Here is a 24,685-nt window from a genome sequence, read left to right on the forward strand (position 1 = left end):
GTATTATTAAATATGTGAGCAGGGTATACATCTAACAGTTGGGAAGGATACAAAGTTTAACAAGCGGACGTACAACTATTCCATTTTGTGTGCGAATTTCCGCGACTCGAACCTTGTAATCCTTACCCGTAAATACTTTAACTACACGTCCCAGTCGCCATTTAGTTGGTGGGAGATTGTCATCTTTGATGACCACAAAATCATTTGGTTGCAAATCTCGTTGAGTTCTCTTCCATTTGTACCTACGTTGGAGGTCAGTTATGTATTCGTTTTTCCAACGCTTAGCAAAATGGAGTTGCAAAGTTTTCAATCTTTGCCATCTGTTCATCAACGATAAGTCGTCGGAAAATGGTTCTGGTATGGCAACAAGTGGAGCTCCTCGTAACATGTGACCAGGTGTAAGCGGTATTAACTCTGTTGGATCTTCGGTTAGAGGAGATAGTGGTCTGGAGTTCAGGATGCTTTCAATTTTTATTAATAACGTCGAAAACTCTTCATAAGTATACTTTATGTGTCCTCCAACTTTTCTAAGATGAGTCTTCATCGATTTTACCGCAGCTTCCCACATGCCACCCATATGTGGTGCCTGGGGCGGGATAAAATGCCACTTGAAGTCATGTAGATTGTATTTAGCCACTAGATGTTGTTCAGCGGATTTTAAAAAGTCTTTATACTCTTGTAATAATGTGCGGTTGGCTCCAACAAAGTTGGTTCCATTATCAGAATACAGCTGATTCGGAAGACCTCTTCGGCCAACGAATCGGCTAAATGTGGCTAAAAATGCTTCTGACGACAAATCTGAGCATACTTCAAGGTGTATAGCACGAGTAGAGAGGCATACGAAAATAGCAGCATATCCTTTTTGTAACTTTGCATTACGAAGACGAGAAGTTTTTATTTCGAAAGGACCTGCAAAATCAAGTCCAGTATTCGTAAACGGCAGTGAAACTGTACAGCGTTCTGGAGGTAAAGCGGCCATAATCTGGTGTTGGAATCGGTGTTTATAAATGGTACATTTATTACATCTGCGTATGCAATGACGTACAGCGCTTTTTAGTCGTATAACAAAAAATTCCTGGCGAATTGCTCGTAACATTGACTGATGTTCTGCATGCAACAAAATTTCATGAGTGTATTCAATGAATAATTTACAGTATCGAGATTTTTCTGGCAAAATTATAGGACTTCTTTCATTGTAGCTGATGTCGGCATTGGCCAAACGACCATTAGCTCTCAGTAGCTTATTCTTATCGAGATATGGATTCAAAGTCAAAAGTCTGCTTTTGGTAGGTATAGATTGTTTGGGCTCAAGAACCTGGTATTCCCACGCATAGTGTGTCATTTGCGCCAGTCGGATTAAATGATATTTAACATTTGATATCTCTTGAGCGGTTATTATATTCTTTTGTAATGCAGGAGGTAAAACTTTCCTGCATCCATGAATAAATCTAAATATGTATGAACAGACTCGGAGGGCTCGTTTTAACGAGGAAAATCTTTCCAAAATATCAACACCAACTACTTGAGTATGGAGGGCGATAACTTTTCGTTCAAGCGTTGGTTCTTTGAGGTTAATCTGATTTGGCCAATTGATTGGCTCTTTAACTAACCATTTCGGTCCATTCCACCAGAGTGTATTTGACTGTAATTCCTGAGCACTGCATTCACGAGTTCCGAGGTCTGCTGGATTGTCTGTAGATGAAACATGTCTCCAGTTTACATTACCAATATTGTCAAGAATCTCTGAGACTTTGTTCGCCACAAAGGTTTTCCAGTGGAAAGGTGGTTTACTGATCCAAGCAAGCGTAATTGTGGAATCAGTCCATAAATATATTTCTGGTGTTGATAATTCCAAGTTTTGACACACAGATTTTACAAGTTTAGAAAGCATTGCTGCACCACATAGTTCTAATCTAGGCAGGCTAGCCGTTTTCAAAGGAGCCACTTTACTTTTAGAAACAAGTAAACTTGTGTATGTAACATTTTGAGGTGACGTGGTTCGAACATACAAACATGCACAGTAAGCTTTCTCTGATGCATCACAGAATCCATGGATTTGAAATTTATTGTCCGGAGAGAAATGAATCCAACGAGGGATCTTAATTTTCTGAATAGATCACGTTCATTTGATACGTGATCTATTTCGAAAATTTTTCTTAGTTGATGGTTAATGAGAATACGTTTATTCTCATATCGTTGACGCAATGCTTCCCATGCTAACTGGAAGTTATCGTCTGTTAAGGGAAATCTTTTTACAATTTGATTTGCTTCGCCCCTCGTCTTGGCTCGCAAATGAAACAACTTTTGTGCCGGTGACAATTGTTCATGCTTCGAATAAATGGCTGTAAACATATCTCGAAAGGGTGCCACCGTGGTGCAATGGTATGCACACCCGCCTTGCACGCTAAAGGTCGTGGGTTCGATTCCCCGGCCAGTCAACATCAAACACTTTTCAACGGTGGCAAAATACCCCTCAGTAATGTTGGCGACATTTTCTGAGTATTTCAGCCATGTACAACTTCTCTACAAAGTGGTGTCTTAAGGCACGCCGTTCGGACTCGGCGATAAACAGTAGGTCCCATATCATTGAGCTAAATATGAATCGGGGTGCACTCATTGATATGAGAGAAGTCTCCCCTGTCCCGCCTGGGATGTTTGTGGAACAATTATATATTATATCTCGAAAGCTTGGCCATTGATCATAACCCCCGTGAAACACTTCCGTGTCACATGGCGGTAGCTTTAGCGAATAACTTGGTTCATTTTTTGTAACCTTTTCCACCTTAGTATTTGATACTGAGTTTATAAGTTTTTGTTGTTCGATCTGAACTAAATCAAGAATTGAAGATTTACATTCTTTATATGATCGGCAACATTCAGTGAATTTAGCATGTATTTCTCCTCTAGCGTCTTTGGAGACCTCGGGATCGGCAGAGGTCATCTCATTCTCATAAACCTGCACAAGTTGACGCCAACGTCTCTCCAAATCATCAAGCTCAACTTGTAGGCTAGTGGCAGTATGATCTTGGATAGGTATTTGGGCAAAATCAGCACAAAACGTTACCACCTGGTCTGAGAAGAAGATAAACTTCTGAGGAGCGAGGGATTCTTTAGTGGACATAATGATGTTCGAAACAATTGAGATCTGACACAAAAGTTTCACAAAATTATTTTTGTTCAATCAATTGCAGAATTTTTATCAATAATATGGAAATATTCACTAAGGAATATTTATATTTGAGTACTCTACAATTTTAAAAAAATCGAACAAGAAAATTTGGAACTAGAAACCTCGTAATCATCAACTAATATTTGTCCTAGTGAGTGTCAAGACAAATAATGTGAAAATTTTGCGAAGTTGAAGTATAACGAGAAACCATACAATCAGTTTTGCTATCGCAGCATCTAAGGATTGAAACTAAGAGAATAAAATTGTATTCACGAAATGAACCAGGTTGAAATCTCTAACGATACTGAGATAAATTTCAAACTATTGAAACCTTCCAACCTTATTATTGTATTCTTCTCTCCGATGGAGTTATAGCAAGTTTTTTTCGGTATTGGTGTATTATTAGAAAGGATAAAATATGAAAAGCTAATGAAACTGTGTGATGTATGTGTGTCGATAAAAACGCATATTATTTTTGAATTTCGAGAGCTTTTATCGGCTTTCCCTTTCCTTACAGGCTTACCCAGATCGCTTAATTTTGTTGAAAAGAAAATCGTATGTGTCGAAAAAGAGATTGTAACTCTTCATCAGTTTTCAAGTGAGACACAACTTTCAGAAAATCATATCAGTTGTTGCACTTTGTTGAAAAGAAAAACGTATGTGTCGAAAAAGAGATTGTAACTCTTCATCAGTTTTCAAGTGAGACACAACTTTCAGAAAATCATATCAGTTGTTGCACCCTTCTGCTGCAACCAGGTGACTAGACAACGACAACGATTCAATTATTAGATGTGTAGCTGTCAACTCTCTGTCGTTTGTTATGAAATCCTGCGTTAAACACTCAGTAACAAAAAACTTGAATGTGTATTTGCAAGCATATGGTATGTTCCTTTACTTTTAAAAATGGTAAAACCGGCAAGTTGTAAACTGCTCCCATATGAATTGTATGGTGTTGAAGTAAAGGAACGCTTTTCCAGTAAAAAGTGGTAAAACTTGAAGATTACTGCACATAAAGGAACAGAGCTATATTCTTCTAGTTATTTTAGGCGTGTGTATGAAATAAGCCAGGGAACAACTTTATCAACGTATATTCATATTTGGGACATTCATCACAGCTCAGAGAAACTTCGAAAAAATAGAAAACCAAGGAGTTACAATGATTGATTTTATTGACCTTTGCGGCACGTTGTAAAGCAACTTCTCTTTCCACTTCAACAACTTTTATATTACAAAGCTCAACTTATATTGTGCCCCTTTATTTTGTAATCCTTGTATTCTGTCAAATCTTATTATTGTTGATCAATGACAACGAGGACCTTTGATAAAATGTAAGAAAGCTGGTTATGATATTTTTGGTTCTAACCAACCTGTTCTTGTTTTTAATCGGATGATTGTATGAGTGGTTGTCTATTTACGTTCCGCAGTGTGTTGCAATAGGACTGACGTATTCTCTAAGACCCTTCACTGATAGGAAAGGTAAAAAAACGGACCCAACTTTGAAAATCTTTTTTTGCTAATGAACAGAAATGCAACTTTGAAAATAGTGGATTTTTTTCTCAGTGTGGAACAGACCGAATATGCCTTTGTTGTGTGGATATGACAAATCAACTCTTTTTAGTATTCAAACAAAAGTTAAGGTCAATGTGCCGTCAAGTGAAATATAATGGAGCGAACTATCGTTATATTTTTTATTTCATACTATAGGTGCTCCTGTTATATTTCTTGTGGTAACAGAAACGTACAAAAAAACTCTCTTAGATACCCTTCCATACATAATTTTTTTTGTAAGGTTTTATAAAAGTAAATTTTTGTTTCTTATGTTTGTTTTGTTTGATAATTGATTTTGCAAAATAGACTTACTTTTTCACCTTGTTTTGCTCTGTTTTTGTTGATGATCTCTTACTCCTCTTCTTCTACTTTGAAAGAATGTCAATTTTGTTTCCCTTTGTTTTTGTAATTCTGTTCTTTCTCTTTTTCCTTGATATTTTGTTTTGTATTTCAGTTTATTGCCATTCCTCTTTCCTGTGGCAGTGCGTAACTCCCAAAAAACAACGAGTAACAGTAATATTGGTGTTAAAACTTATTGGATGATGTTTTGTGTGACACGCTTGATTTTTTGTTGTGCCTAGTTTTAATATTCTTTGTTGAAAGCAGGCCTTTTTAAAGACAATAATTTTTCTTCTAACAGCTTCATATGTACTTTTCGTTTGTAATACTTTTTGTTCACAAGTCTGCCATGGAGTTTTTGGGTTTTCTTAAAGTTGATTCCACAATTCTTTTTGATCTGTATAACTAGCACCCGACACCACTTTATTTTTCGAGTTTCCACAAATTAATATTGCTTGTTGATCATATTAGTTGGAGAAAATAATTATTTGCAGTAACTAATTCTTTGCAAGCGATTGGTTAATTTTTTTTCGGAAATTTATTTTATATTTGTAAAGAATTGATCTTCGTTGTTGACAGTTTGAAGGTTTTTAATAAATGCTAATTGCATTCCTCTTCAATCCTCATTTGTGTATTAAAAAAATTATTATTGTAATTATCGCTCTGAAGTTTGATGTTTAGTGGTGAATATTTCTTGTGGTGGGTATGCTGTCGTTAAGTGGGTGTAAACGAGTTGTTGATCTGTGTGTAGCTGGCATACACACAACCATATACATATTTGCAAGAGTACGGCAACTTATGTTAGGCAAGAGAAATGTGTTTGAAGAGTTTAGGTTCTATGATTTTTTATGGCGAGTGTAATTTAATATTGTGTACTGTGTTACACGCACATACATACATATATTTGAAAAGAGTTCGTTCTACTAATACACTTTACCATGTTTCGGCGATTATTATTGCAATTAATATTGCTGCTCCCTTAATGCCTTGAATTGTCTGTTAAGAGTTTGGTTTGAAGAGATATTGCTGTCATTTATTTTTGTTGGTGCCTACAGAGCGTAAGTAGTCGCTGCCGTAGTCTCGTAGCTTTGTTATTATTATTAATTGAACTCCACAAATGCTGTTGTTTTTGCTTTGATAGCGGACAAGAGTTGGGCAACCAAGATAGAGAAATGCACAGACAAGAACGAGAATATCAAACCTAACCAATGTTGTCGTATGTGTACACGCTTACAAGAAAGCAAGGCAGCAAATAGGAAGAACTTATTTTTGCTGTTTTTGACGGCTAAGAGTCAAAAAATGTATGGTACCTTAACTTTCTCGTGCAATAAAACACAAATACAGGAAATAAAAAATTGACCAAAAAAGATTACATGTAAGAGCGCGTCTCATATAATTTATGAAGACGAACTCTGTTGCGTAATTTTTGTTCGAAGCCAGTGGACAACGCACTGCAATTTGTTTCCTTTTTTTTGACTTTTTGCGGGTGCTTTTCAGCTTTGTTTGGCGGGTAGAATATGTCTAGTGACGTCACTTTCGAATAAAGAGGACGTTGTATGGGGCTTGGACGTAAGCTTTTGTGGTATTTATTGGTAACAAGCGGTAGAATTCTGTTTTTGAATTCAAAACACAATTTAGTTTGAAAACGAAAAAAACCCTATGCTCACAATTTAGTAACACCTTACATACCCTTTCTCCATTGTATTTATAAAGCTTCGTATCTCAGGAATTTTTTCTTCTAAGGCGGTGGATGTAATCCAAAAAAACTTCCTTCAGTCGCTTAACGGCTCGTATGGACCATGTACATTCGCGGGCGTTGGCCAAAAGTGGAGTGGACTGTATAGCTTCTTCTGATGCGGTGGCAACTCCCACGGATGCAAATAATAACCAATAAAAAGGCAGATTTAGGTTAGGTTTGTGCGGTTGAGCAAATTAAGGCTTTATTTCGTGTTCTTCATGCAACGACTGTTTTAATCCAAGTGAAGGGTTCATATATTATGTTGATGTCGAAGACATTATATGTAATTCTAATATATGAAACAAATGAAATTTGATACAAAATGGTAACATCTAAAAGCTAATGAGTGAAAGCTCTTATTATTTAATGAGTAAAGGGTAACCAACTTAAATGTAATTAAGTTTTGCTTGTAATTGAAATAGGGAAAATTCATATAAATTGCATCTATATTATAAATTCATGTACTTAGACTAGTTTGTTAAACACGGTTTAACACTACCCGTGCTAATGTATGGCTCCGAAGCATGGGTACTTGCGCAAGCAGATAAGGCAGTGCTTGGTGTGTTTGAGAGGAAAATTCTTCGAAAGATCTACGGGCCGATTTGCGTTGACGCTGAATATCGACGTCGTATGAACCACGAGCTATATCAGCTATACAAAGACATGAATATAGTTAAACGTATCGAGATGCAACGATTGCTTTGGCTAGGCCATATCATGAGAATGAGTGATGATGAACCCGCTAAAAAGGCGTATGAATACATGCCACATGGTGGTGCACGCAGAATCGGCAGGCCTAAGCTTCGATGGAGCATACATGTGGATGAAGAAATGAAAAGGCGCGGTATTCCAAAAAGCGAAAAGCAGAGAGGAATGGAGATCTTTTCTTAGTTTTCTTAGTCTATGGAACAAATGTTCTGTAATGGGCCAACTAAGTAAGTAAGCGTGTTTATGATCATACTACAAAGAAATTACAGGGTATATTAGGCTGTAACTCTGTTATCTTATTTTCACACAAAAGTTGTGGTCCATTTAACCATCTTAATATTACCTGACCGCCGTCTCAAATTACAAGCTTCTTCTTTGTCATATTCTCTTACCTTATTTAAAATTTCAAGGCGATCGGACTATTATTGCGACCTACAGAACAGCTACAAAATCGGATAAAAATTATGTTTTTGGTCCATTTCACCCTCTAAATATTTCACAATCATCACCAATTAAAATAGCGATCTATTCTGATGTGAAACCGACCTCTATACCAAATTTCGTGACGATCGGTCCATAATTACGGCCTGGAATTTTTTACCAAAACAAACTTGTAATACATTTTCCACATAGTGGTGTAGGGTATAATTAACCGTTATTCCGCTCTGGCTGATGTAAAATAAATTATTTTAAATGCCGTTAGATTCTGTGGACACCTTAGATCAATAATGTACCAATAATTGTTAAATTGGCGTATGTGATTTTTTTCATTTTTGCGCGCTAGATCGGTAATTTTTTCCACTGTACGGTGTTTGTGCCTTTTATAATGTCTTGCTACCTTACCCAGCAAAAATTCGGATCCGTTAGTCATTATGTAACCCATTACAAAGTAATGTAAACAAAAATTACTACTTAAATTACTCCTTACTAAGTTATGGGTACGGTAGCACAGAGCTAGTGTGTCCGACTACAAATCAGAGTGTTGTGTGTTCAACGCTCACCGCTGGCCGGGTACTTTTTGTTAAAGAAAACCAATGAACACTTGGTGGTGCACATGTAAACATTGAAACGATCCTTAATTATCGTGTGCGTGGCCTAGTATGTAGTGTGTTCGGCTACAAAGCAGAAGTTCGTGAGTTCAAATCTAGTAAGGGGCGAAATAACATTAAAATATGAAGTGTGTTGAAATTGAAAACAAATTCCACCTAAACCGTTCTAAAAATAAAAAAAAATATTTTTTTATCATATAGCTTATTTTTCAACTTCCAGTGGCCATAGAATAACTAGTAATTGAGTGCGACATGCCCTTGTTAAAATAATGGGTTAGTAGGGGGATTTGTAAGTACAAAACCCATTATTTTGGGAGGGTTTTTTTGCTGGGTAACGAGGTGTAAATAACCTGTACCGAGAAATTTCCAACGAAGACTAAATACCAAATTTAAATCATATTGGTTGAATAATGTGACGAAAACTTTCAAACTACCGAAAATCAGGGGTACTGTCTTATAAAGACGTAAACCTATACCAACAAATTTCTGGTAGATAGATTTATATCACAACGAAGACTAACTTTTTTTGTTCGTTCGTCTATATCCGTAATAACTTAGGCGTCCATAGCTTAGCCCACAGATGACATACAGACTTAATCTTTTGTAAATGAGTTCCATATATAGTTAAAAATTCCGCTAAGGCGAGTAAATCGATCTACAAAATTTGACAATTCGTGCGAGAAGAATAAAAAAATTTACAAAAACTGAGGTAAATACCACATTTCATCCATTTCGGTTGGATACTGAGGACGCAACCTTCAAAATGCTGAATATCGGGGTGTACCCTTTTATTTTGGTTATATGAATGCGTGGACCTATACCGACAAACTTCTGGTGAAAATACCAAGTTTCAGCCATTTGGGTGGGCTATTGAGGCCACAACCTTAAAACTATCAGACATCCTAGGAGTAATATAAATTTCTATATCAACTTATAAAGCTCTATCTTAAATATTGATAGCTGTATCTTGATTTCAACAAACAAACCGACCGACAGATCGATATGGTTATAACGACTTAGAATTTTACGCTGATCTATACTTTATAGTGTCTCCGACAAATATTTCGATGTGTTATAAACGGAATGACAAATTTAATTATAAGCCCCATATTATGGTGGAGGGTAAAAAATCGACGTTACCCGGCCAACAGTCTTAATTTATATCACTTTGAAGAGTTTTGACAATTTTCCAAATTAACGATATTCGGCAAAAAGCTGTTTGCATATTTTTTGCATATTTTTTAATGTTTTTGATATGACCCCAAATATCGAAAAGCGCTCTTAAAGCGTCTAAATCCAAAATTTGAGTCCAAATGGATAAGAAATAAAAACATACGAAAATCCGATGTCTAGTGATTGGAAACGCACAATTTAATAGAAACAATGATGTTCTGAAATTACATCATCTTTTCATTAAATATTTACTTTAATAATACTAAATTTATCAAAAGGTGATATGACAAAAGTAAAGAAAATGGAAAAGAAATGTAAACATAGACCCTCAACTATGTATATACCATTAATATAAAAGTACATATTTTTGAAAGACGAAAATCGAATACCACCGAATTGAGTAAAACAGCGGGGTTTTATTATCAGAACCATATTGCTCATGATATTCTGGCGTTGTATTTTATACAATTATTGTATAACCTCTTTGAGATACATAAAAACATACCAATCTCTCTATTTTGCAGGTGTCTTGGATAAGAAGAAAGGATTTTCAATTGCTTACTGTTGGTTTGTCGACGCACAGTAGCGACAAACGATTCCTTGTGGAACATACACGACATATGGGGCACTGGTCGCTTCGCATAAAATCTGTTCGAGAAGATGATCGTGGACTATATGAATGCCAATTATCTGTATATCCAACACAGTCAATTTTCATAGAATTAAAGGTTGTAGGTAAGTATAATTATCACACAAACATATTTTTATAATAAGACTAGCAGAACCCGGTGCGCATCGCTATTATTCTTTAAAATAAATATAGGAGATATGAAGGCGTTCAACGCCATATACGGGCTTATGCTATGGCATTTTTATATGTTGCAGGAAATAACACTCCTCCTAAATCCTTTCCAACTATAAGTACGCCTACGTGGGTGACATTTATAAATTTAATATACTCTTACACTCTTAATTTCCACAAATCGAGCCTACCTGAGTCTACTTTTCCCTTTAAAGAAGAGAATTAAATTAGGAATAACACTTAGATTGAGAGCTTTAAGTTTGAAGACAGTTGTAATTTATATTATTCATTGGAGCAATGTTTTCCATGTGAATATATCCACCTATTTTGACACCTTAAATTACATTCAGGATAACTACCACTTGTATTGACAATTTTTACTGCAATAGTGATTAAGATATGTCATAAGTAAATATATGTTACTGTTTCTCCCACATAAGAAGTCTCTCAGATACAGTTAGGCAACAAATGTATTGCAAAAACCAAAATTGTAGAAAATTTCATATTAATTGTTCGTTTGTGGCAACAAATATGTAAAAACTATACGGTTTTTTGTGCAAATCTCTTGATATAAGTGCCTCAAACAAAATATGCTAAGTTTACTTACGATTTATAAAAATACGGTCAAAAATAAAAATTAACTACTATTTGGGGGTGACAATAAAAGTATTGCAAAACTTACCAAATCGATGGTTTCTTCGAGAATTACCAAAGGTGTGTTCCTTAATGAGTTGTCTACCCACTTTGGACATTCACTGGAGCATTGATGAGCTTAGTTAAACCAAAAAATTAAGGCTCGGCATGTTCCACTCTAAGGATACTGGTTTCCCAATTTTTAGTAAATCTTAATCCTTCCAGGGTTTCGGTCGAGGTTTTTTTGGCTCGACTCCGACTCCAAGCCAGTTTTTTTTCACGACTCCGGTTCCGACTCCGAGTCGACTCCGAGGGTAAATTCCTATACCACTTAAAATGAATGTGGACAAATGTTTAACCTTTTCCTATATTTGGGTCAATATAGGCAAATCTGTTTGTTTTTCCTAACATATTCTTTAGAATATTCATTAATTCTCAAATACAGAACATAAATATGAAGTAACATTCATATTTATATTATTTCTACTGAAACTTATATTGAAAAATAGCAACAAACTACAACATAGAAAGTTTTTGTCAGATTTACTTTTTTCCCGAGTATATTCTGGAAGGAATATTTTCCCAGTGCGAAAAAGTTTACTCCTTCAAAATATGTGAAAATAAAGAGCAATACAAATAAAAAACTGAATGCCGTCAAAATTATAAGTAATTCATGACCAGGTTTTAAAATGGATGTAAGCCAAAATTTTACAGTGCTTCTAGAGCCTTAATGATGACCCCCAGATAAAAAGCCATTTTTCGTGAAACTTACGAAACTACGAAACTTTTTTTAGTAGATTTTCTTCATTTGAAAAAGTATAACTTAATATATATATATACTTTCTGAAATTTTTGTTGAAAATATATGCTAAGTTTTTTGACAAATCGCCGTCTACGAAAACCTGTTTTTATAAAAGCGTTTTGTGGTGCCAACTCTAGCTCGAAAACTAATAAACCGTTTGCCATATATTTTGTGGGCTTATCAAAAACAAACAAATCTAGTACGATATCGATCCATTTTGTAACAAGTTTTATAAAATGGTGGACAGAAAATGTCAACATTTATATTTTTGGTTTAAAAAATCTTATAATAAAGAATTTATCTAATTGTAAAAGCTCTTCAAAATATGATACAGGAATATCAGGTTGTTAAAAAATCATAATCATAATAACCATCCGTATTTCATACATAGGTAATAACTTTACGAAATGTTTCGAAATACATAAACATAGTGATTTTTTTGAGAAAGGACAATGAAAACGTGCCAATATGGATTTTTTGGAACTTATATAAAATTCACGGAGGAACATTTTTGTATAATTTTTTCATCTAGAAAATCCCGTCTTGTTTTTCTTTTTCAGTTCAAGAACAAAACCGACCTGGAAAGAACTGAGATGTAAGGTCAAAATATTCTACAAAAAGATTCCTCATTCGATTTAACTGAAAACATGTCATCTCAAAATGATGAAACAATATCGTCGAACAAGGCTATAAATAATTTTTTTCAGGCGTTATTGGGGGCAAATTAAAAAAAAATTATTACGTCAAAACTCAGAAATATCAGCTATGGGATCTTTTGGGTTACTTAATATACTCAATATTGGCTTTCATTCCAAAAGGGAATTTTTCACCCCTAGAACTTTACTTCCATTTAGTGTCACAGTGTAATCAGTACGATATCCGAAGAGACCACAATGTCTTTCGACGGAGTCCAACGGTTCTTTTAATAGAAGACAAGGATGATTTCTCACAAAAGACAAGATGAAAAAAAACAGTGGAACTTTGTAAGAAGACATATCATTGTAATGACTGAAACCTGGTTAAACGAGACAATTCTGTCAAACAAATACAGTATCTTCAGACGTGACCGAGGAAGCAACGGTGGTGGCGTACTTATAGCTGTCTCTACTATTTTTACCTCCGAATTATTGGATTTCGACTCTTCACTCAATATCGAGTTTGTTGCCGTTGAAGTTAAACACAACTTAAAAAATGTTTATAATATGTTCTTATATTCCACCTTCGTCTCCCCAAGTAATATATGAAAAGCATAGCCAAGCGTTTAAGACTGTATTGCAAAAAGCTAAACCAGAAGATTTGATTATTGTACTCGGTGATTTTAATATACCAAGTATTTTGTGGAATTTCTTACCAGAGGACAAATACCTAATGCCAGCGAATATACAAAAATCTTATGAAGAATTCTTTGATACACTTTTTGATTTTGGTCTCCTTCAAGTAAATTATATTCGTAACATCAGACATAAGTTACTAGACCTTATATTTGTAAATCAAGTCGGTGAATGTTACATTAAACGAACCGATCCTTTAACATTCCCAGAAGATCTTTACCATCCAACTGTTGAAATAAGAGTTTCCTTTCCAAGTAAGAATAATATAGAACCTATAAATCGAAATGAAAAATCATTATGTTTTTCCAAAACAAACTATTTACAGTTACTGGAATTGTTGCAGAACACTGACTGGCATGACCTCATGTCATGCACTTATAATCTGAATTGCGCCATAGATATCTTTTATAAAAAGATATATGAATACATTGATATATGCGTACCGAAACTATTTTATAAAAAGCTCTCTGGACCACCATGGAACACTAGAGAATAAGCAAGATCAAAGAATAAGAAAAATAAACAATTCAAACATTATAAACGTACGGGCTCTGCTATCGACTACGGAAAATATTCAGTTGCACGCTCGGAATATACCACTTTGAACAACATTTGCTTTTCAAAATATATTTCGAAACTTAAATACAATTTCAAACAAAATCCAAAATCATTCTACAAATTCGTCAATTCTAAACGTAAAGCCGGTGGCCTTCCTGCAACCTTAAGGTATGGAAACACTGAATCATGTGACAACACTATTATTAGCAACTTATTCCCAGATTTTTTCACTACAACATATTCAACTAGAATTTATTCTAGCAACAAATACCCGTTTGAACTCAACTCTAACCAATCAATTTCAATTACACTATTGGACAGTAAAATGGTTTTAAATGGATTGAAAAAATTAAAATATAGCTACGATCATGGACCTGATAAGATCCCAAGTTGTATTTTAATAAAATGTGCTGATGCCTTTGTTTTACCTTTAACCATATTGTTCAACGCTTCTATCAGTCAAGCTGTTTTTCCAGATGCATGAAAAACATCATATATTATTCCCCTTTTTAAATGTGGAAATAAATCTGATGTTTCAAATTATCGAGGAATAGCAAAATTAAGTGTGATTCCAAAGCTTTTTGAAAAAATCATCACTGATAACCTTTACCATGATGTCAGTTCTCTTGTATCTCCCTATCAACATGGATTTCAGAAAAAATGCTCCACAACAACTAACCTTCTCCACTTTTCCACAGTTGTCAATCGGGGATTTGTTCAAGGAAAGCAAACCGATACTGTTTACACGGATTTCAGCAAAGCTTTCGATAAAGTAAATCATAAGCTGTTACTACTAAAACTTGATAACATAGGTTTTACTAACAGAAGTGTAAACTGGATTTCTTCGTATCTACAACGAAGAATACAGCATGTAAATTTTAAAAATACAATATCAAAAAGAATCGATGTTACTTCTGGAGTCCCACAAGGCAGCCATCTAGGACCACTTCTGTTTCAATTATTCATAAACGATTTGCCTCAAACAATAAAGTTTTCTAATATCTTGATGTACGTCGACGATGTAAAAATATTCCTCAGTTTTGCAGATATGTCAAACAATCAGTTGTTACAAAATGATTTGAATTCATTTGCTTATTGGTGTAATATTAATCTTATGGAACTTAATCATTCGAAATGCAAACTTATGAGATTTACTAGAAAGAAGTTATTGGATACTAGTTATACGCTCAACGACTATTTTTTGGAAAAAGTTAACACCTTTGTTGATCTTGGAGTTTTGCTGGATTGTAAACTAAATTTTAATGCACACATTTCAGTGACAATAAACAAAGCAAAGTCTGTGCTGGGGTTTGTTAAACGATGGAGTAAGGAGTTCAATGATCCTTATGTCACAAAAAATGTATACACTACACTTGTTCGCCCTATACTGGAATATTCTTCGATCATATGGGACTCTATATGTATTAAACACAGCGATCGCAACGAGTCAGTTCAAAAACAATTCCTGCTTTTCTGTTTACGAAGCCTAAACTTTTCTTTATATAGTCTTCCGTCATATACTGATAGACTTTCCCTGATCAAGCTGCCTACTCTGAAAAGCCGTAGGAAAATGCCAAATGTGTCATTCCTTCTTAATGTTATAATGGGTGATGTCACAGCTGGCTTTCTCGTCAACAATATTTGTTTTAATATTCCCCAACGACCTACTCGAAATTATGTACCACTAGCTATTAAATTTTCAAGAATGAATTATGAAAATGCTGATCCCTTAACTAGAATGTCTAAAGATTTTAATGAATTGTATAGTCTTTTTGATTTTTCCATGGATATTAATACTGTAAAAAGTAAAATTGTAATACATTTGAATTCACAGAATTAAGTACAAAATTGTTCATTTATATAGTCTGTTAGGAAAAATATCCATAGACTAATAAATAAAATAAATAAATAAATAAAAAAAGACCAGTAGGTCTTCTGACAGAAGACTTGTAGGACTTATATATAATATAATAATAATATGTTTTACAAAAATATGTTTACAAAAAATTCATGGTAATGGTTTTGCAAAAAAGAAGATTGGGTAATAATTGGCAATGGTTTGTGATAAAAACGTTTGCCATAATTAGTGAGTATATACTTTAATTGTATTCGTTAATTATGAAAGATCTATAATTTAAACATGTTTTCAAGTATTGTACGAGTAGCATCCAATTGTTAGCTTCACGGCCATCTAGTATACTTATCATTTCTTCATCTGATAGGGCCGATTTTTGGAATATGCAGGTTCTGAACTCCCTGAAGACTGGACATTATCCTAAGAAGTGCAGTATTGTCTCTTCCTTATGTAGATTGCACAAAGTACACATTTTCTCATCGTTTTCTCTATTATAAGATGTAGCATTTAAATTTAACAAACCACATCTCGCTCTAAATATCCAGGAAATTTGGTCACTTGTAAAGGTATCAGTAAAGTAAATTTCTCCCCTGGTATGATCTAAATGTTTGTATATTCTGGATTGGATTCACGTTCAATGATGATTGTATTAAATAGTTTCCACTCGTATTCGTTTGCAATGTTCGGCCACTGAACATTCAAAAGGTGAGCTTTGGTTTTAACGTCCGCTACCCAGTATACGTCTTCATCCAGTAATATATTTGTTAATTTCTTTGGTAATCGATTTTCGCGAAATTTGTACAAAATTTCATAGATATATTGTAAGTGCAAGTTAAAGGTATATAAATGGCTGTTTTCAGCGGATGTCTCAAGCATTAAGGCATAGTTAGGAGTAAAACTCGGTATTTTCAGAATTTTTTTCAAAAAGTAACGCTGCAGCTTGTCTATTTCATCAAAGTATGAGAAACCCCATGCCTGAGCAGCGTACTTTGTATAGCTCTGCATACTGCTTGGTATACTTTCCACTTCATTTGAATTTTTATCTCTTTTTTCCCCAGAAAATTTGCCCAAGTAGAATTTATCGCCATTTTGGATTGATTTGTTCTCTCCTCTACATGTCTCGAAAAGGAAAGTTTCGGCGTGAACGTAACACCCAAGTACTTGTATTCGTTGACAATTTTTATAATATCTCCCATGTATGTCCATTTTTCATCTCTGCTTGGTCGACCTCCTTTTCTAAATATTAGTATTTGAGATTTGCTCATGTTAACTTTGAGATTCCATGTGTTGCAGTAGGCTTCTAGATTCGATATAATTGATTGTAATGTGGATATGTCATCTGCCAAGATTACTATATCGTCCGCATATAATAATAATCGAACGTTTATGTTGCGAATATTGATTCCTCCTTGTAGATGATCAAATAGATCATTGATGTACAGCGAGAAGAGAATAGGCGACAGCAAGCAACCTTGTTTAACACCTGAGTTAGTCTCGAAGTAATCTGATAACACTGGTCAACACGACTTTTGTTTCAACCGAAGTTGCAGTTGTTTCTAGATGAAATCGGCGAGTTATTTTCAAATCCGGTCCCGGGTTTTCTCCATCAGCTCTTGTTTTTGAGATAAAGCTCAAAATCGGTTTTTACGAGTTTAACCCAGACTTTCGTTATTTTCGGATACAAACAAATATTTTTTGTGGGGTTTTCGACATTAACATGTTAAGGAGATGTTGTACGCTCGATACAAATCGTTTTTGAAATAGTTATGGTGAGTATATATCAAAAAATATAGATAATATACGACGGACCTTGTCAAAATTGCATATTTTGAGTACTTTAAGCTGTAATTACGTCATCGGGGGAAGTCATTGGATCTTCATAAGGCAATGCGGATATGCTTAGGGTGTCTACTATATAGTCCAGTATTCAAATATATAATATAAATTTCATAGAGCCCATGATTCGGTCTTCATGATGGTTTTTAGGTCATGGCGGAATCATGGGCGCTATGAACTTTATATTATACATTTGAATACTGGATTATATAGTAAACACCCTAATCATATCCGGAGTACCATATGAAGATCCTATGACTTCCCCTGATGACGTAATTACAGCTTAAAGTACTCAAAATATGCAATTTTTACAAGGTCCGTCGTATATTTTCTATATTTTTTGATATATACTCACCATAATTATTTCAAAAACTATTTGTATCGAGCGTACAACATCTCCTTAATATATATATGTCGAAAAACCCACAAAAAATATTTGTTTGTATCCGAAAATAACGAAAGTCTGGGTAAAACTCGTAAAAACCGATTTTGAGCTATATCTCAAAAACAAGAGCTGATGGAGAAAACCCGGGACCGGATTTGAAAATAACTCGCCGATTTCATCTAGAAACAACTGCAACTTCGTCTGAAACATTCAACTTTTGCAATTTTGTTGAGCAGTGTAATTCCTCTCCTGTCCAGACCGCATATTCTGTATTATTATATATGTTTTCGATTAACTTAACAAACTTGCTTGATATGCCAATTTGATACAGCTTGTAGATTAAAGATTTTCGGAAGACATTGTCGAATGCCGCCTTAAAATCAACAAAAAAGGCATAAACTTTCTTGTTTTCTTTAAGTTTGAGACTCACGATTGATGCAAGATTATAGATATTATCGGTGGTTGAATAACCCTTTCTGAACCCGGCTTGATACTCGGTCAAGACTTGGTAGTGTTCTACCCAGCTACACAACCTTTCATTTAAGATACCCATCATTATTTTAGGCATACAATTCATAATTGCTATTCCTCTGTAATTTGACGGGTCAGCTGTGTCTCCTTTTTTGTGAATTGGGAATATAATCGTCTTGAAAAAACAGTTGTCAATTATTCCTGTATTGAGAATAATGTTATATCTCTTTATTAATGCTTTCTCTGGAGCGTAAACAATATGTTCGTAGGGGATTCGGTCTTCTCCAGGGGCCTTGTTCATCTTCACTTTTTTCAACATATTCTTTAGTTCTTCCAATCTGATGTCATTATCCAGGATAGGATCTGCATACAAATTTGGTGCATAGCTTATTTGAACTTCGTTCTGCTGCGGGTTTAATAGCGCTTCGAAATACTGTTTAAAATTGTTTGCTGATATTGCAGAGTTTATTTGGAACTGTTGATTTCTTATTTTCTTCACTGTTTTCCACCACTGCTTTGCGTCGTTAACATTATTAATTTTATCGAGTATAAGTTGGTTGTGGTTCTCTTTGCTTATTGCACAAATACGCTTATATGCCTTGTGGGACTCTAAGTACCTTCGTCTCGATTCTATTGTATTATATAACTTGTGGTTCTTTAACAGAGCATACATCTTTTGTCTCGCGTTATAGCATTTTAAATTATACCATGGCTGCTTCGGCGTAAATACAGTTCTTCCATTCCGTTCTGTTGGTTCGTTGATTCTGTTGAGGGAAGTATCTAAGTTTTCTTGGAGCCTTGCACGGTATAGTTCTTTATTGTTACTCTTCCATACTAGTTTTGGCAGCAAGTTGAGGTTCTTATTTGTTGAGTTTTCACATTGAAGTGCAATAATTAGTTTTATTGGCAGATGGTCTGACCATGTTTTATTTTCAACAGAGAATTCAGAGACTAGAGATAAGATTTCCTGCGATACTGCGCATATATCGTTTACTGATTGACCAATTGAATTAATAAAAGTCAGATCACCGTTCAAATCTCCCCGCGTTCGACCATTTAGAATAAGCAAATTATTGCTAGTACATAGTTCTATAAGTTGGTTTCCTTTTCTGTTTACTTGCTTATCCATCGACATACATGTTTCCAATCCTGCCGTAAATAATTCCCTGTAGATTTCATTTATTTTCTGAGTCATTTCTCCGATTCTTGAATTTAGATCCCCAATTAATATTGGATTGGTAATTTCCCTTTCTTCAAATAGTCTACAGATCTTGCTGTAATCTTCCGACCATTGCACGATGGGGCCAATGACAGGTTTTCGAGGCAACAAATCACTGGGGCAAGCTAGACATTCCAAATTTTGTACAGATGTTTATAATGGGCTTAGAAACTAATATGCCAAATTTGGTTCATATCGGTTCATATATACATATAGCTGCCGTATATATGTTCGCCCGATTTCAAGCAATTGATGGACCAAACACGCAAATTCTGCCCAATTTTTATGCGATTTGGAAAATACCACGGAATTAGGACTACAAATAAGTTTGCCAAGTTATATTGAAATCGGTTCAGATTTTGATATTGCTCCCATATATATTTTCGCCCGATTTTAGGTATTTGTTGCACCAATCCCGCTATGTATGTCCAATCTTGATGAAATTTGAAATGTGTGACGGATTTTGGTCTAGAAACATTTTTGGCAAATCATATTGAAATCGGTTCAGAATTGGATATAGCTCCCATATATATGTTCGCCCGATTTCAGGAAAATGATTGACCAAGCATGCAAATTCCATCAAATTACAATAAAATTTGGAAAATGTTACGGAATTCGGACTATAAATAAGTTTGTCAAGTTATACTGAATTCGGTTCAGATATAGAAATAGCTCCCCTATATACATATGTTCAAATTTCATGGTTTTGTCTGTGCTTTGTTATAAGTTAATAAAAAAAGGTTCCAAATTTAGTAAAAATCGGCTAAGATTCCACTACAAAACCAAAGTTTGCGATATCTTTGAAATTATATATTATTATTATTATATACGTCTATTAAATTTTTCCGAAATCCAATTGGTAACATTAATAGGTTTCCGATTATTCGCCAACCAAAACATAAAAATGTCCATTGTCGAATGCCGCCTTAAAATCAACAAAAAAGGCATAAACTTTCTTGTTTTCTTTAAGTTTGAGACTCACGATTGATGCAAGATTATAGATATTATCGGTGGTTGAATAACCCTTTCTGAACCCGGCTTGATACTCGGTCAAGACTTGGTAGTGTTCTACCCAGCTACACAACCTTTCATTTAAGATACCCATCATTATTTTAGGCATACAATTCATAATTGCTATTCCTCTGTAATTTGACGGGTCAGCTGTGTCTCCTTTTTTGTGAATTGGGAATATAATCGTCTTGAAAAAACAGTTGTCAATTATTCCTGTATTGAGAATAATGTTATATCTCTTTATTAATGCTTTCTCTGGAGCGTAAACAATATGTTCGTAGGGGATTCGGTCTTCTCCAGGGGCCTTGTTCATCTTCACTTTTTTCAACATATTCTTTAGTTCTTCCAATCTGATGTCATTATCCAGGATAGGATCTGCATACAAATTTGGTGCATAGCTTATTTGAACTTCGTTCTGCTGCGGGTTTAATAGCCCTTCGAAATACTGTTTAAAATTGTTTGCTGATATTGCAGAGTTTATTTGGAACTGTTGATTTCTTATTTTCTTCACTGTTTTCCACCACTGCTTTGCGTCGTTAACATTATTAATTTTATCGAGTATAAGTTGGTTGTGGTTCTCTTTGCTTATTGCACAAATACGCTTATATGCCTTGTGGGACTCTAAGTACCTTCGTCTCGATTCTATTGTATTATATAACTTGTGGTTCTTTAACAGAGCATACATCTTTTGTCTCGCGTTATAGCATTTTAAATTATACCATGGCTGCTTCGGCGTAAATACAGTTCTTCCATTCCGTTCTGTTGGTTCGTTGATTCTGTTGAGGGAAGTATCTAAGTTTTCTTGGAGCCTTGCACGGTATAGTTCTTTATTGTTACTCTTCCATACTAGTTTTGGCAGCAAGTTGAGGTTCTTATTTGTTGAGTTTTCACATTGAAGTGCAATAATTAGTTTTATTGGCAGATGGTCTGACCATGTTTTATTTTCAACAGAGAATTCAGAGACTAGAGATAAGATTTCCTGCGATACTGCGCATATATCGTTTACTGATTGACCAATTGAATTAATAAAAGTCAGATCACCGTTCAAATCTCCCCGCGTTCGACCATTTAGAATAAGCAAATTATTGCTAGTACATAGTTCTATAAGTTGGTTTCCTTTTCTGTTTACTTGCTTATCCATCGACATACATGTTTCCAATCCTGCCGTAAATAATTCCCTGTAGATTTCATTTATTTTCTGAGTCATTTCTCCGATTCTTGAATTTAGATCCCCAATTAATATTGGATTGGTAATTTCCCTTTCTTCAAATAGTCTACAGATCTTGCTGTAATCTTCCGACCATTGCACGATGGGGCCAATGACAGGTTTTCGAGGCAACAAATCACTGGGGCAGGCTAGACATTCCAAATTTTGTACAGATGTTTATAATGGGCTTAGAAACTAATATGCCAAATTTGGTTCATATCGGTTCATATATACATATAGCTGCCGTATATATGTTCGCCCGATTTCAAGCAATTGATGGACCAAACACGCAAATTCTGCCCAATTTTTATGCGATTTGGAAAATACCACGGAATTAGGACTACAAATAAGTTTGCCAAGTTATATTGAAATCGGTTCAGATTTTGATATTGCTCCCATATATATTTTCGCCCGATTTTAGGTATTTGTTGCACCAATCCCGCTATGTATGTCCAATCTTGATGAAATTTGAAATGTGTGACGGATTTTGGTCTAGAAACATTTTTGGCAAATCATATTGAAATCGGTTCAGAATTGGATATAGCTCCCATATATATGTTCGCCCGATTTCAGGAAAATGATTGACCAAGCATGCAAATTCCATCAAATTACAATAAAATTTGGAAAATGTTACGGAATTCGGACTATAAATAAGTTTGTCAAGTTATACTGAATTCGGTTCAGATATAGAAATAGCTCCCCTATATACATATGTTCAAATTTCATGGTTTTGTCTGTGCTTTGTTATAAGTTAATAAAAAAAGGTTCCAAATTTAGTAAAAATCGGCTAAGATTCCACTACAAAACCAAAGTTTGCGATATCTTTGAAATTATATATTATTATTATTATATACGTCTATTAAATTTTTCCGAAATCCAATTGGTAACATTAATAGGTTTCCGATTATTCGCCAACCAAAACATAAAAATGTCCATATTTTTAAGTATTACGACATCTGAAATCAGATTTTTATGAAAAGGCGCAGATAGGCGCAGCTAATTTGTTCACAAAATGATAGTACACATTAATACCTTTCACTACATATATATAATATCCTAGATCTACCTAGATCTCAAAAGTTATACTCCAGAGAACACATGGATAACAAAGCAAAATACTCCAAAAAAGACATAACATCTTAACTCAAAAATACATTTACTACACATAACATTTTTATTATTTGTTAACATTATCTTATTTTACATACCCATTGAAGAGCTTTCCATGTTTAAAAAATATAAAAATGTTGAAATGTTCTTTTTGGCGCCTAAAATACATTCACTACTTATTTATAATGAATGTCGGAAAATGATGCATAAGAAAATATGTCACCATTGCCAGATCAGTATGTCGCTATGTGATGTTACCAGATTGATTTATATTTTTATTTTTAGTAATTCAGAGTGTTGGCAATCGAAATCCATTATTATTTTTTTCAAATTGTTCACTTCAAAAATTGACTTTTTGCCTCGAAAACCTGCTATTGGCCCCATCGTGCATTGGGCTGGTCTCCAGTATTGAGGAATTAGCGTGAATATGTAATTTTTTTGAGAGTAGAACTGGCATAAGAGGATATTTTCATGTCTTATTATTTTATATTTTAGACTCATGCTTGATACGGATTTATGTACTGCGAATATGATGCCCCCAATTGCTCGTCCATGAGTTTGTTGTTTTGTTGCTGGTATGTTGTATAGATCAAAACCTGGGAAATATTTTCTTATATTTTCAAACTTTTTTTCGAGAAGATGGGTTTCAATGAGAACAAATATGTCCTGACTGTTTAAATAATTGAAAAATTATGGATATAACATTTTATTTTCTATACCATTGATATTATAAGATATAATTGACAGATTTCGAGAGTGTACTTTCGGTGTTTTATTTAGTTTTTTGTTAATGCCTCACTAAGAAGATATTCATAGTCAGTATAAATAGGTAAAATGATGTCTCCATATAGCTTTTGAAGTTCTTCCTTGGCATCCTTCTTCCCAGCAATGAGTTTTCTGTCTTTATTCCAGGTAAACCATGTATCTTTTATTTTAAGTTTGTCTTCACGTGCTCTATGCTCTTTACTAATTTCCATTATTTTCGATTTAAGGCATAGAGAAACTTTTTTGAGGCGCTGCTTAGATGGAATAAGATCTCGTTCTATGTAAATTTTTGAGCCAGCTAATTTTCCTGTGCTTCGTAACACGTCTTCTGCTTCTTGATTTGATGCCATTTCGACCACAACACTCATTTCTCCATTTCCTCCATACATCTTTCTCACCGATTTTACGGTTGCTTTGCTTCCTAGCTTATGGGCCAACATGTCCTTTACTTCCTTGGTTGGTTCTCCAGAGTTGTTTAAACCTCTGATAAAAATTTTGTTGCTGTTGATATATTCCGGCATCCACATCAGATCTCTTTTATTTTCCTCACACTCCCTTCTAACATTATTTAGTTCCTCTTTTAAATGTTGGTTCTCTATTCTTAATTGATTTATTTCTGAACTGATTTCCACTTTAATCTCTTCTATGTCCTTTTTTGTTGACAAACTTTTTAGTTTTTCATCCAGGTTTGAATTTATTGTACTGGTTATTAAGTGGATAAGTTCGATTTGTGACAGTCCAGTTGATGATGTAGGCAATTCCTCTTCATTTCCTGGCGATATTTCATTTCTATTTCGTTTGGATGACTGCGAATTAATTGTTTGCTGGGTAACATTAACGGACTTGGAAGGTGATGTCCTAATCATTTTCAAAGAAACTTGGCAGCACCTTTTTTCTTTTTAATCGATATTTTCGGAGAGTTATCGGTTTTTTTTATCGTAGCTTTGCCAGCACTTTGTTTTAAGAACAAGGCCAG

At 34.5% G+C, this 24,685-nt stretch overlaps 1 protein-coding gene across 2 annotated transcripts in view; it reads left to right on the forward strand.

Moving 5' to 3' along the window:
- Positions 1-24,685, forward strand: part of dpr19 (defective proboscis extension response 19) — a 319,322-nt gene that overhangs the window by 220,606 nt on the left and 74,031 nt on the right. For both annotated transcript variants that reach the window (XM_073968693.1, XM_073968694.1), the window contains one exon: positions 10,249-10,459. In XM_073968693.1, the coding sequence (XP_073824794.1) occupies positions 10,249-10,459 (211 nt within the window). The remainder of the gene's footprint in view (positions 1-10,248; positions 10,460-24,685) is intronic.

This window comes from Musca autumnalis, unplaced genomic scaffold (genome assembly GCF_047663935.1).
Source record: "Musca autumnalis isolate F117 unplaced genomic scaffold, ASM4766393v1 scaffold_2, whole genome shotgun sequence".
Lineage (NCBI taxonomy): Eukaryota > Metazoa > Arthropoda > Insecta > Diptera > Muscidae > Musca > Musca autumnalis.